The sequence below is a fragment of the Lutra lutra genome, chromosome 10, assembly GCF_902655055.1.
Source record: "Lutra lutra chromosome 10, mLutLut1.2, whole genome shotgun sequence".
Taxonomy (NCBI): domain Eukaryota; kingdom Metazoa; phylum Chordata; class Mammalia; order Carnivora; family Mustelidae; genus Lutra; species Lutra lutra.
Genome location: NC_062287.1, coordinates 67,659,664 through 67,672,822, shown reverse-complemented (window position 1 = coordinate 67,672,822; position 13,159 = coordinate 67,659,664). Strand labels below are relative to the sequence as shown.

General features: G+C 37.1%; 1 protein-coding gene across 1 annotated transcript in view; it reads right to left on the bottom strand.

The window, feature by feature from the left end:
* Window positions 1-13,159, bottom strand: part of PARVA (parvin alpha) — a 172,776-nt gene that overhangs the window by 28,809 nt on the left and 130,808 nt on the right. Inside the window, exon 5 of the mRNA XM_047690596.1 lies at window positions 981-1,121. Within this exon, the coding sequence (XP_047546552.1) occupies window positions 981-1,121 (141 nt within the window). The remainder of the gene's footprint in view (window positions 1-980; window positions 1,122-13,159) is intronic.

Genomic DNA, 13,159 nt, shown 5'->3' with positions numbered 1-13,159 from the left:
CAGCGTGTGCTGTGTGAGCCAAGATGTAATTACACAGCAGGAGACACGCGGCATCTCCCCTCCAGTGTCAGATGCTAGAAACTCGCTGAAGAGGTTGTGTCTGGCAGCTACTGGGTCTCTAAGTTGAGGGGTAAAGATTTCCTTTTGTCTCCCAAGTTGGAAAGGCATGCTTTGTTTTGTTTTCTGGTCTTGGTGGGGAGGGCAGGTGTCCATTCTAAGTTTTTATAAACTGGATACAACAAGGTCTAGTACTTAACCCCTGATACTTAACAGCAGAGAACACCATCTAGATGATTTTATCAATCTGAATTTTTCTTTTCATCTATTGCAAAGAAGAAAACAACTCTGGACTCCCTCCGAGAAAGCTGTTATTGCCACTGGGTTCACCAGATTTGCTGAAGTAACGCTGATTCTGTTACGGACCTCATAGTGTCCGTAGCAGACTGGCGGGCCCTTAAGAAAAGAATAGATCTTTTACATTTTCCCAGGTCCTGGAGCTACACTGACTGTGCAGCCTGAATTTGAAAATCCCGTTCCAGGGCCTGTGATCTCAGCCAGATCTTTGACCCTTCTGGAAGATAGAGGGCTGAGAGGAAGGTCATGGGCTTAAGAACAGAATCAAGTCCTCTCCACCCTACCCTGCTCAAGAAGTAGGGATCCTCACCTCCTCCCCGCCTCTATGAGTTGGAGACACAGCTTTCTCGAAAGGTTGTGCTGGGGCTCAGGGGGAGCTCAGTCAGGAGGAGTCACCTCCTTCTCCCGGTCTCCCATGAGCTTGCTACAAACAGCCTTTCACAGAAGCGCACACCGGACTTGGTTCTTTTCCCGGCAGTGCAGAGAAGTTCTCTGAGGAAGGGCACGTCTGGCTCAATGCTAAATGGGTTTGCAGCCCCCACCGTGGGCCTGCCAGCTCCCTGGATGGCCTCTCAGGGAAACTGAGGGGTGGGGACCACAGCCCCATCCTTCTTTGTGAAACTCACAGTCCACGTTCCACTTGATGCTCCTGGGAGGAAGCTTCAGGGTTTCGTTGATCTTCTCCAGGACAGTCTGCAGCTTTTGCTTCTGAGCTATCTCGGACTGGGTGACTTCGGCAACATTTAGCTTCTCGCTCTCAAGCTTCTCTAGGGTGACAAGGGGGAGAGAGAGCAGCCATTACCTCCAGCCACAGACCACCCCAACTCACGCGTTAGCTCGCTCATTCATTCCCTCCATGTATACCTGCGCTCGCACATCTGTTCGCTCCACCAATGTATACGGAACACCCGCTATGTGAGGGACACTGCCCTCCCCTCAGCCGATGGTGGCACTGACACCAGCATGGTGAGCGCTTGTGACTCTCTTGAATCCCCACATGATAGGCTCCCGGGAACACAGAAGTGGGGCATGTAACCCAGCCTGTCATAATTGAACCCTTCTCGACCATTCTGGATTCTTCCCTCTTTTCAACGCTGCCTTCTCCAAGTGTACTCTGGGCCCCAACTAGAAAGCCTTGTGTGCCTCCCCTGGGCCTTTTGCAAATTTCTGTCCTGTGTGTATAGGTACGTGTCATGCTGAATCACATTTATCTGTTCTAAGCACCTTTTTCCTTATAAACCCACCTGGAATGTAACTTATTTGATGTGTCCTGTTTCATAAATTCTAAAGCATACTTCCCCCCCCACACACATTTTAATGCTCTGTTATGAAATCAGAGCTTCTTCAAATTAATGGCATTCTATGGTTGTGGTCTGCCAGGTGGAAGACAGGAGCTTTCACTGCTTCATGTGGGCGCCTTGGTTCTAGCTCTTCACAGTGTGGCCACTTTCTTGTCTCAATCAGCCTAGAAGAACACTTTCCAAAAGTAGGAAATAAAAATTCTAAGGAAAAAGAAAGCTTTGGGTAATAGCAATTTAAATGATTTTTCTTTCTTTGAGTGGTACTTGTAAAATGGTATATTTTAAAATCAATTGTTCTTGAATGCAATGGCATAACCCCTTAATACTTACAGACAAAACAGTCTAATCATTTCATTGGTCTGAATTTTTATCCATTAAGACAAATTTTGGATTTCCGAACGGGAAGTATTAACTGCTATTGGATTCACCTAATCTCTCCACAACTCCTTCAGGACTGATAGAACCGACACTATGAAAAAGGTTTAAAATGTCTTTTTCCTTCATTTTTAAGGACTACCCTATAAAAGAATTAAACTTTATGCCAATGGGTCCCCCCATTGCTTATATAATATCTTTTATTTTTCAGTAGTTGTAGCTTATCCAGATCAAATATCCCTCGGGTAATTCTTTGAAGATGAGATTGTCCACTGGAGAATTTCCACAGTTTTTGTGGATTTAAGAATTCTTTTGTGCACCTGGATAGAATGGGCTCAAGCTTTTCTCATTTTTGGAGGCCTGAGTGTTCTCCTTCTCTTCTCTTGGGTTGCATACGGCCATCATTCTTTATTTCTAAATGTCAGGGATGTAATAAGCCTATATTTAAATGTCTTCCTCTTGATTGTTCAAATGTGAAGAGACCATGTGTGCCTTTTCTATTTTTAGGCTGTGAATTCTTATCTTGGAATCTCTCCTACTGAAGAAATGACAAGTTGTTTGTATCTTATGTTGCAATCACAATTTTGGTAGTTTGGTAGAGGCTGTCCAAAGTGCTAGGTTAAGGAACCTTCTGAAACCTTCTCTTGGCTAAGAAGAAAAGATCACCAGGTTAGGATAGTGATGAGTGTCTTGGGAGAGCACTTGGGGTGGGGGTGGGTGAGGGTAGGAGTGGGAGCGTCAGAATCACTCTCCAGCTGGCCATGTTGTGGTACATCATGGCCTGTGATTTTTCATATTTATAACCTTCTGCTGGCATTGGACTTCCTAGGTCTCTGAGTCTGTTTTCTAGCTCACTAACTTTTTTTTGCACTGTTGTCCATTCTGTTCTCATTTTTTTAAAAATTGAATTTTAGACATTACCTACTAGAATACTCTTTTTTTCTGTTTTTGCTGTTATTTTTGTCACAATAGTAACATTATGATGCTTTCTTCTTAAAATTAAGAAAAGTTTGATTTTTAACATCTGGCATTATTCAGAAGGAGACTTTTTATGGTTTGCTTATTTCTTTTGCATTACTAATTTTGGAGAAAATGTAATTCTTCTTTACTTTTTTTTCTACTTTAGTTATGCTTTGGGGTTTTTGCTTTTAATTTTTGTGGGATATTTTATTTTAGGCACTGATATTGGTATAATGTGGATTTGAATAGATAGAATATCTTGAAGTAAACTTTGTTAATAGTTTTAGGTATATCTTTTCATGTTCACACACACAGAGTTCTCTCTCTCTCATTCTCTTTTAATGAAAGTGAGATTACAATGTATATATTTTTCTGCTACTTTTTTATTCATTCAAACATTTATTATGAGTATCTAGGTCAACATATATGGATATAATTCATTTTTTGGATACCTTTTGACCACCTTTACCTACTCTGTCCACCCCAACACCTTGCTTCTGGCAACCACCACTCTGTTCTCTTTATCTATGAGCTTTTTTTAAAAAATAAAAATTCAATATATAAGATCATATAGTATTTTACTCAGCATAGTGTTCTCAAAGTCCATCTACATTATTGTAAATAGCAAGATTTCACTCTTTTTTATGACCAAATAATACTCCACCCTATAAATATACATACACCCTGTCTTCTTTATCCATTCATCCATTGATAGACACTTAAGTTGTTTTCATATCTTGGCTCTTATAAATAATGCTCCAGTGAACATAGGGATGCACATATCTTTCAATTAGCATTTTCATTTTCTTCTTCAGACAAATAACCAGAAGTAGAATCAGTGGATCATATGGTATTTTCATTTTTTATTATTTTTTAAAGATTTTATTTATTTACTTGACAGACAGAGATCACAAGCAGGCAGAGAGGCAGGCAGAGAGAGAGTTGGAAGCAGGCTCCCTGCTGAGCAGAGAGCCTGATGCGGGGCTCGATCCCAGGACCCTGGGATTATGACCTGAGCCGAAGGCAGAGGCTTTAACCCACTGAGCCATACAGGCGCCCCAATTCATTTTTAAATTTTTAAAGAACCCCCATACTGTTTTCCACAGTGGCTGCACCAGTTTACATTCTTAGCAACAGTGCATGAAGTTTCCCTTTTCTTCACATCCTTGTCAATATTTATTATTTCTTGTCATTCTGGTACTAGCCATTCTGGTACTAGCCCTTTTGACTCATGTTAGGTATTATTGTGGTTTTGAGTTGCCTTTCTCCGATGATTACTGATGTTGTGCACCTTTTCATGTGTCTGTTAGCCATCTGAGTGTCTTCTTGGGAAAAGTGTCTGTTTAGATCTTCTGTGCATTGTTAATTTCGAATGTCTCCCTCCCCCCACCTTTTTTTTTTTTTTTCTGTTCAGTTCCATGAGTTCTTTAAAATTCGGATATTAAACCCTAGCAAATATTCCCGCCCCCCCACCACTTTGGTAGGTTGCCTTTTCATTGTGTGGATGGTATCCTTTGCTGTGCAGAAGCTTTTAATTTTGATGTGGTCCCACTTATTTTTGTTTATGTTGTCTTTGCTTTTTGTTTCAAATCCAAAAAAATGACCACTGAGACAAATGTCAAGGAGATGACTGCCTAAGTCTTCTCCAAGGAGTATTCCGGTTTCAGGTCTATGTTCAAGCTTAAAGACCCACTCTGAGTTAGTGTTTGTGTATGTTGTAAGACGGTGGTCCATTTTCATTCTTTTGCATGTGGCTGTCCAGTTTTCCCAATACCATTTACTGAAGAAACCATATATTCTTGGCTCCTTTGTCATAAATTAATTGGCCATAAATGTGCGGCTTTATTCCCAGGCTCTCTATTCTGTTCCATTAATGTATGTGTCTGTTTTTATGCCAATACCATATTGTTTTGACCACTGGTGCTTTGTAATACCATTTGAAATCAGGGAGCGTGGTGCCTCCGCTTATTCTTCTTTGTCAAGATTGTTTTGGCTATTAGAGGTCTTCTGTGGTTCCACACAAATTTTAGGATCCTTTGTTCTATTTTTTTTTCTGGACAATGTATCTTTATTTCTATCTATTTATTTATTTTCATTTGCATATAATTGGCACAAAATGTTATAATAGTTTCAGGTGTACAAAAGAGTGATTCAGGGATGCTTGGGTGGCTCAGCTGGTTAAGCGACCACCTTCAGCTCAGGTCATTATCCCAGGGTACTGGGATAGAGTTCCACATCGGGCTCCCCCTGCTCTGCAGAGAGCCTGTTTCTCCCTCTGCCTGCCACTCTGCCACTTGTGCTCTCTCTCTCTCTAATAAATAAATAAATAATAAATAAAATCTCTAAAAAAATAGTGATTCAACAAGTTTACTATGCTATGTTCACAACAAATGTGGCTACCATTTCTCTTGCTACATCTCCATTACAACATCATTGACTATATTCTTTATGCTGTGTCTTTTATTCCCATGACTTATTTCATAACTGGAAGCCAATTTCTCCCTCTCCCCTAATTCTGTGAAAACTACCATTGGAATCTCAATAGGGACAGGATTGAATCTGTAGATTGCTTCGGGTAGTACGGACATTTTAACAATATTAATTCTTCTAATCCATGAACACAGAATATCCTTCCATTTGTGATCTTCAATTTCTTTCAGGAATGTCTTACAGTTTTAAGTGCAAAGGTCTTTCACCTCCTTGGTTAAGTTTATTCCCTGGTATTTTACTCTTTTTTTTTTTTTAAGATTTTATTTATTTATTTGACAGATCACAAGCAGGCAGAGATCAGGCAGAGAGAGAGAGAAGAGGAAGCAGGCTCCCTGCCGAGCAGAGAGCTCGATGTGGGGCTCAATCCCAGGACCCTGGGATCATGACCTGAGCTGAAGGCAGAGGCTTTAACCCACTGAGCCACCCAGGAGCCCGTCTTTTTTGATGTGATTGTACAGGAGATTGTTTTCTTAATTTCTTTCTGACAGTTTCTTGGTATATAGAAATGCAACAAATTTTTATGTATTGATTTTGTATCCTGGAACTTTACTGAATTTATTTGCTAGTTCTAACAGATTTTTTGGTGGAGTCTTTGGGATTTTCTCTATACAGTATCATGTCATTTGCAAATAGTGATAGCTTTACTTCTTCCTTGCCAAATTGGATGCCTTTATTTTTCTTGTCTAACTGTTCTGGCTAGGAATTCCAATACTATTTTGAATAAAAGTGTCTAGGGTGGGCATCCTTGTCTTGTTCCTTATCTTTGAGAAAAAGCTCCAGCTTTTCACCACTGGGTATGTAGACTTGTCATATAGAGTCTTTATTATATAGAGATACATTCTCGCTATACCCACTCTGTTGAGAATTTTTATCATTAATGGATGTAGAATTTTATCAAATGCTTTTTCTACATCTGTTGAGATGATCACATGATTTTTATCCTTCATATTGTTAATGTGGCATATCACACAGATTGATTTGTGGATATGAAACCGTTCTTGCATCCTTGGAATAAATCCCATTTGATCATGTGTATGATCCTTTTAATGTATTATTGAATTCACTTTGTTAATATTTTGTTGAGGATTTTAAAATCTATGTTCATTAGGGATATTGTTGCCATTTTCTTATGGTGTCCTTGTCTGGTTTTAGGTTGGGGTAACACTGGTATTGTAAAATCAGTCTGGAAGTGTTCCCTCCTCTTCTATTTTTGGGAGGAGTTTGAGAAGGATTGGTATTAATTTTTTTTAAACGTTTGATAGAATTCAGTGAAGCCATCTGGTCCTGGATTTTTGTTCATTGGGGACTTTTTAATTACTGATTCAGTTTCCTTACTAATAATCAGTTTGTTCAGATTTTCTATTTCTTCGTGATTTAGTCTTGGTGAGTTGCATATTTCTAGGAATTTATCAATTTCTTCTAGGTTGTACAATTGTTGGTGTATAATTATTCATAGTAGTTTCTTATGATCCTTTGTATTTCTGTAGTATCAACTGTAATATCACCTCTTTCATTTCTGATTTTGCATCCTCTCTCTGTGAGTCTGACTAAATGTTTGTCAGTTCTGTTTATCTCTTAAAAAAAAAAAAAAACCCAGCTCTGGGGCACCTGGGTGGCTCAATGGGTTAAGTCTCTGCCTTCAGCTCAGGTCATGATATCAGGGTCCTGGGATTGAGCCCCGCATCAGGCTCTCTGCTTGGCAGGGAGTCTGTTTCCCCCTCTCTCTCTGCCTGCCTCTCTGCCTACTTGTGATCTCTGTCTCTGTCAAATAAATAAATAAATAAAATCTTAAAAAAAAAAAAAAACCAGCTCTTAGTTTCACTGATCTTTTCTATTATCTTTTTAGTTTCGAAACATGTCCCTATAGGATACATGTCTCATTCAAACATACGAGTATCTCTCTATGCCAGTACGTATTGATAAAACTCATTTTAAAAATCTACCTAATTATTATGGGACATAACTTATTCAACCATTCCTCTGTAGATACATAGGTTATAAGCCACTTTTTCCCCATTTGTATTAAAGTTTTAATAAATGCATGTGTGGGTGGGCATGTGTGTATGTTACCAGCTGATTATTGCTAGTTAAAAGAAAAGCTGTTGCCTTACAGATCTTCTTCCTAGAGTCATCTTACCAAATCTCCTTATTAGTTCTATTATTGTTTGAGTTTTTAGCATTCTCTGGGTATGGAAATAAGATAAAACATAGTTATCTCGATGTTGTAAGCTTATATCATTTATTTCAATTTCATGACATTTTAAAATAAAAGATTTGAGAACCTCTTCCACTATTTCTATCCCCTACTTTATTTTTAAACTTCTCAACCCCCAAAATTTAACAGATCCACTCAAATATCCTTATAGTTAAATAGTAATTGCACTCATTGTTGCTAAGTATTTACAGATAATTTCTTTCTCAAGACTCCTGGTTTTTCTCTTTTGCTCTTTATTAGGCTAATTTCAGCTTGCTACATGAAAATTTTCTACTGTTGAAATTTTATTCTCCCATGAAATTGTTTCTTTCATGTTTCTATAGTTCTGCAAATTGTTCATCATTAGTTTAACTTGTTGTAAAGTAATAGGCATGACTTTGAAGTAGGATGCTATTTAGAAAATTTTCTCAGGATTATTTTGTGAATCTTTCACTTGTTTTTGAATTTAGCATCCCAGTATGCTTTTGGAGAAATTATTTTTAGAAAACAATGAAATAGTATTCAAAAGTTTTGAAGTATCAAGACAGGGCAGAATAAACTCAATTACTCTGAATGGTAGAAGAACTGAGATGTTCCAAGAAACAGAGTTACTATATATAACATACTATATTAATGTAACTATTCTTCAGAGAATCAGAGTACATAAAATACTCTTTCCAGTATGAGTGATTCCTGAGTTATTACATTTGTACTTTCCAAATATACAGAGAGGCTTTGTTAGAAAATTTTTTTTAATTGTATCATGGCCAGAGAATTTGGTCTGTATAATAATATGTTGAGATACACTTTATGGACACATTCAAATTCTGTAAGTGTTCCATATGCAGTTTTCTGAAAAGAAAGAATAATCCAGTTTTGGTATGGCTGGTTAATTGTATTCTCCAAATCTCTATCCTTATGAACTTTTTTCTTAAAGTGTTTATTAGTAGGTATATGTTAAAAATCTAACACTGTGATGGCAATTTATGATGTCCCTATAATTCTGATTGTCATTTTTATACAGTGATACACAAAAAAATAGGTTTAAAGTGTCTGTATTTTAGGTTTAAAGTGTCTGTATTTTCCTAGTAGCTTTATTCTCCTCAATATGTAGAGACTTTCTACAGTAATTCTTTTTGCCCTAAAGTCTGTTTTGTCAGATGTTAAAATAGTTACCTCAGCTTTCTTTTAATTAGTATTAGTCTAGTGTATGCCATTATTTCCACTCTTCAAACCACCCTAATGCGGGGTTTGAACTCACCACCCTGAGATCAAGACCTGAGCTAAGATGAAGAGTCAGGTGCTTAACCTACTGAGCCACCCAGGTACCCCTAATTATTTCCACGCTTTAAACCATTCTTTGTCCTCATAAAGTAAGAGTGTCTTTTGTAAACAGCCTGTAAAAAAATGTTGGGCTATCTAGTCTGACAATCTCTGTCTTTTAAATGGATAAAGTCAGTTTATATTGAAAGGGTTCATCAATATACCTGGATTCACTTCTACCAACTTACTTTCAACTTTCTATTATTCTGCTTTTCTGGTTTTTTATCCACTCTTCCATCCTTGCTTTCTCTTGGACTAAGGTTTCTATTTTCTCATTTCATTTTTTCCCCATTGCTAGTAGGGAGGTTTACACTCTGTTTTATTATTTTAGTGGCCACCCCCCAAAAAATTTATCATGTGTATTTAATTTAATAGAAATAATACAGGCTTTCTCAGTCTGACTTATTGCACTTAGCCTGTGTACTAAATAATACGGGGCTTGAGATACTTTGACTCTAGTCATACTCTTCCTGACCTAAATGCTATTATTGGTATTTTATCTTAATTTTTAAAATCAACAAATTAGACATCATTTTGATCATTTATATTCATTTAATTATTGCTTTCATCTACCCACCATGGTGATCTTTTTTATTGTAGATATAGGTTTTTATTTCATTTTATTAAAAAAATTTTTTGAGTAGAGTTCACACAATGTTACATTAGTTTCAGATGTACAAAACAGTGACTCAACATCTCTGTATATTATGCTATGCTCTCCACAAGTGCAGCTACCATCTGTCACCATACAGCACTATTACAATATCATCAACTATATTTCCTTTACTATATATTTTATTCCCATGATTTACTCATTCCATAACTGGAAACCTGTATTTCCCATTCCCCTTTGTCCATTTTTGCCTATCCGCTACCCCTTCCTTCTGGCAAGCATGAGTTTGTTTTCTGTATTTATGGATAGGATTCTGCTTTCTGTTTATTCATTTGTTGTGTTTTTTTACATTCCACATAAGTGAAATCATATGATATTTGGCTTTCTCAGTCCGACTTATTGCACTTAGCCCAATACCCTCTGGGACCAACCATGCTGTCACAAATGGCAAGATCTCAACATTTTTTCATGGCTAATATTCCACTATATATACATATATACACACAACTTCTTTATCCATTCATCTATCAATGGGCACTTGGGTTCCATATCTTGGTTATTATAAATAATGCTGCAAAAAACACTGGGGTACATAGATCTCCAAATTGGTATTTTTGTTTTCTTTGGATAAATATGTAGTAGTGGAATTATTGGATGGTAGGGTATTTCTATTTTTAATTTTTTTGAGGAAACTCGATACTTTTTTCCACAGGGGCTGCACCAATTTACATTCCCACCAACAGTGCACAAGGGTTCCCTTTCCTTTGTATGCTCACTAACACTTGCTATTTCTTGTCTCTTTGATTTTAGCCATTTTAACTGGTTTAAAGTGATACCTCATTATGGTTTTGATTTACATTTCCCTAATGATTACCGATGTTGAACATTTTCTCATGTATCTGCAGACTGTCTATATGTCATCTTTGGAAAAATGTTCTATTCAGGTCCTCTGCCTATTTTTAATTGGGTTATTTGATTTTCTTGGTGTTAAGTTGTATAAGTTCTTTACATATTGTGTATATTAATCCCTTGAGAGATATGTCATTTTCAAATATCTTTCTCCTTTCAGTAAGTTGCTTTTTTGGACTTTTTTTCTTCACTGTGCATACGCTTTTTGTTTTGATGTAGTCACTCTAGTTTATTTTTATTTCCCATATCTTAGGAAATATATCTAGAAAAATGTTGCTATGGACAATGTCAAAGAAATTACTGCTTATGTTCTCTTTTAAGATTTTTATGGTTTCAGGTCTTACATTTAGGCCTTTAATACATTTTGAGTTTATTTTTGTATGTAGTGTAAGAAAGGGTCCAGCTTCATTCTTTTGCATGTTGCTGTCCAATTTCCCCAACACCATTTGTTGATGAGACCATCTTTTCCCTATTGTATATTCTTGCCTCCTTTGTCACACCTTAATTGACTACATAGGCATGGTTTTATTTCTGAGCTCTTTATTCTACCTACCATGTGACCTTTGCTCATCATTTTTTGTTACTTTTCAGATCTTTGAGTTCATTTTTCTTGTTCTGGAATACATCCTTTAGAGATACCTTTTAGTGAGGGTCTGTTGGAAATAAACCCTCTTAATTTATGTTTGCTTAAAATGTCTTCATTTTCTCATTTAAAAATTTTTCAAAATTAAATTCAATTAACATATAGTGTATTATTAGTTTCAGAGATAGAATTTAGTGATGCATCAGTTTCACAGAACACCCAGTACTCACTATATCAAGTGCCCTCCTTAATGCCCATCACCCAGTTACCTCATCCCCCACTTGCTTCCCCTCCAGCCACCCTCAGTCTGTTTTCTATAGTTCAGTCTCATTTTTAAAAAACAGTTTTTCTGGGTAACTTATAACTTGGCATTTTTTTTCTGAATTTTGAAGATTTCATTTCAATATGTTTTGGCTATTGTTGTTTTTGATGAAAGATAGCTTTCACTCTGTTGTTACTTTATAGGTAATCCATCTTTTCTCTCTGCTTTTAATCATTTCTTTATTTTCAGTATTCCTTACAAAGGTTTCATTATAAAGTGTGCAGGTATAGATTTATTTATCCTCTTTGGGAGTCTATGAGCTTCCTTAATCTGAAAATTCATATTATTGATCAATTCTAGAAAATTCCCATTCATATATCTTTAAATATTGCCTATTCCTCATTTTCCTTACCTTCTCCTGCTAGGATTGTAATTAGCTATATGTTGGATTTTCTTAGAAAATCTGTGTCTTTTAATTCTCTTTCTTATTTTAGGCACTATTGTCTCTCTAAATTGCCTTCTGGGTAATTTCTTCAGTGCCAACTTCCAGTTCACAAATTCTTCCTTTAGCTATGTCTAATCCATTGCATTTTCTAATGACTACTTTTTTGTTTTCATATCTAGAAGGTCTGTTTGGTTCTCTTTCACATTGACTTGTCCAATTTTGATAGCTAGTTTTTTTTTTTTCTTCTTTCAAAGATTTTATTTATTTGACAGACAGAGATCACAAGTAGGCAGAGAGGCAGGCAGAGAGAGAGGGGGAAGCAGGCTCCCTGCTGAGCAGAGAGCCCGATGCGGGGCTCGATCCCAGGACCCTGGGATCACGATCTGAGCCGAAGACAGAGGCTTTAACCCACTGAGCCACCCAGGCGCCCCTTGATAGCTAGTTTTTAAAAAAAGATTTATTTTAGAGAGCAAGTGAGCATGGGGGAGGGGTGGAGGGAGAGGGAGAGAGAGTCTTAAGCAGACTCCATGCTGAACACAGAGCCCAACTCAGGGTTTGACCTCATGATCCTGAGATCACGACCTGAGCTGACACTTTGCTGGCTGCACCACCCAGGTGCCCTTTGATAGCTATTTTTTATTTTATTTTATTTTTTTAAAGATTTTATTTATTTATTTGAGAGCGAGACAGTGAGAGAGAGCATGAGCGAGGAGAAGGTCAGAGAGAGAAGCAGACTCCAGCGGAGCCGGGAGCCCGATGCGGGACTCGATCCCGGGACTCCAGGATCATGACCTGAGCCAAAGGCAGTCGTCCAACCAACTGAGCCACCCAGGCATCCCTGATAGCTATTTTTTAAAAATCATCCTTTCAATAGCCTGTAACATTTTTGTTTTGACATATTTAAATATATTTTATATTCCAGGACTGATCAGTAGCTAACATATAGCATTTGTGGGATGAATTTACAGTTTATTATTCTGTCGGTATTTGTGCAAAGTGGCTTGCTTCATATGTGTTTCATTTCTGATTTTTAGCTTTTTTGGAATTTTTTCTCTGGGAACTCTTTGTGACCTGGGTTTAAAGTTCATTCCTCTGAAAGGACATATGTTTTCTTCTACCTTGGGAAGCATTAATAATCTGGAATAACTTTTAACTATATTTTAATCTTGGTGGTTTTTTGATAATATAGCAAACTTTAATTTTTATTTTAATTATTTTTAATTGAAGTACAGTTGACATATTAGGCTCAATGAACAACGTAGTGATTCAAATAATTATGTAGATTATGAAAAGCTCACCATGATGTGTATCTATCATTGGTCACTATATAAAGTTAGCCCAATATTATTG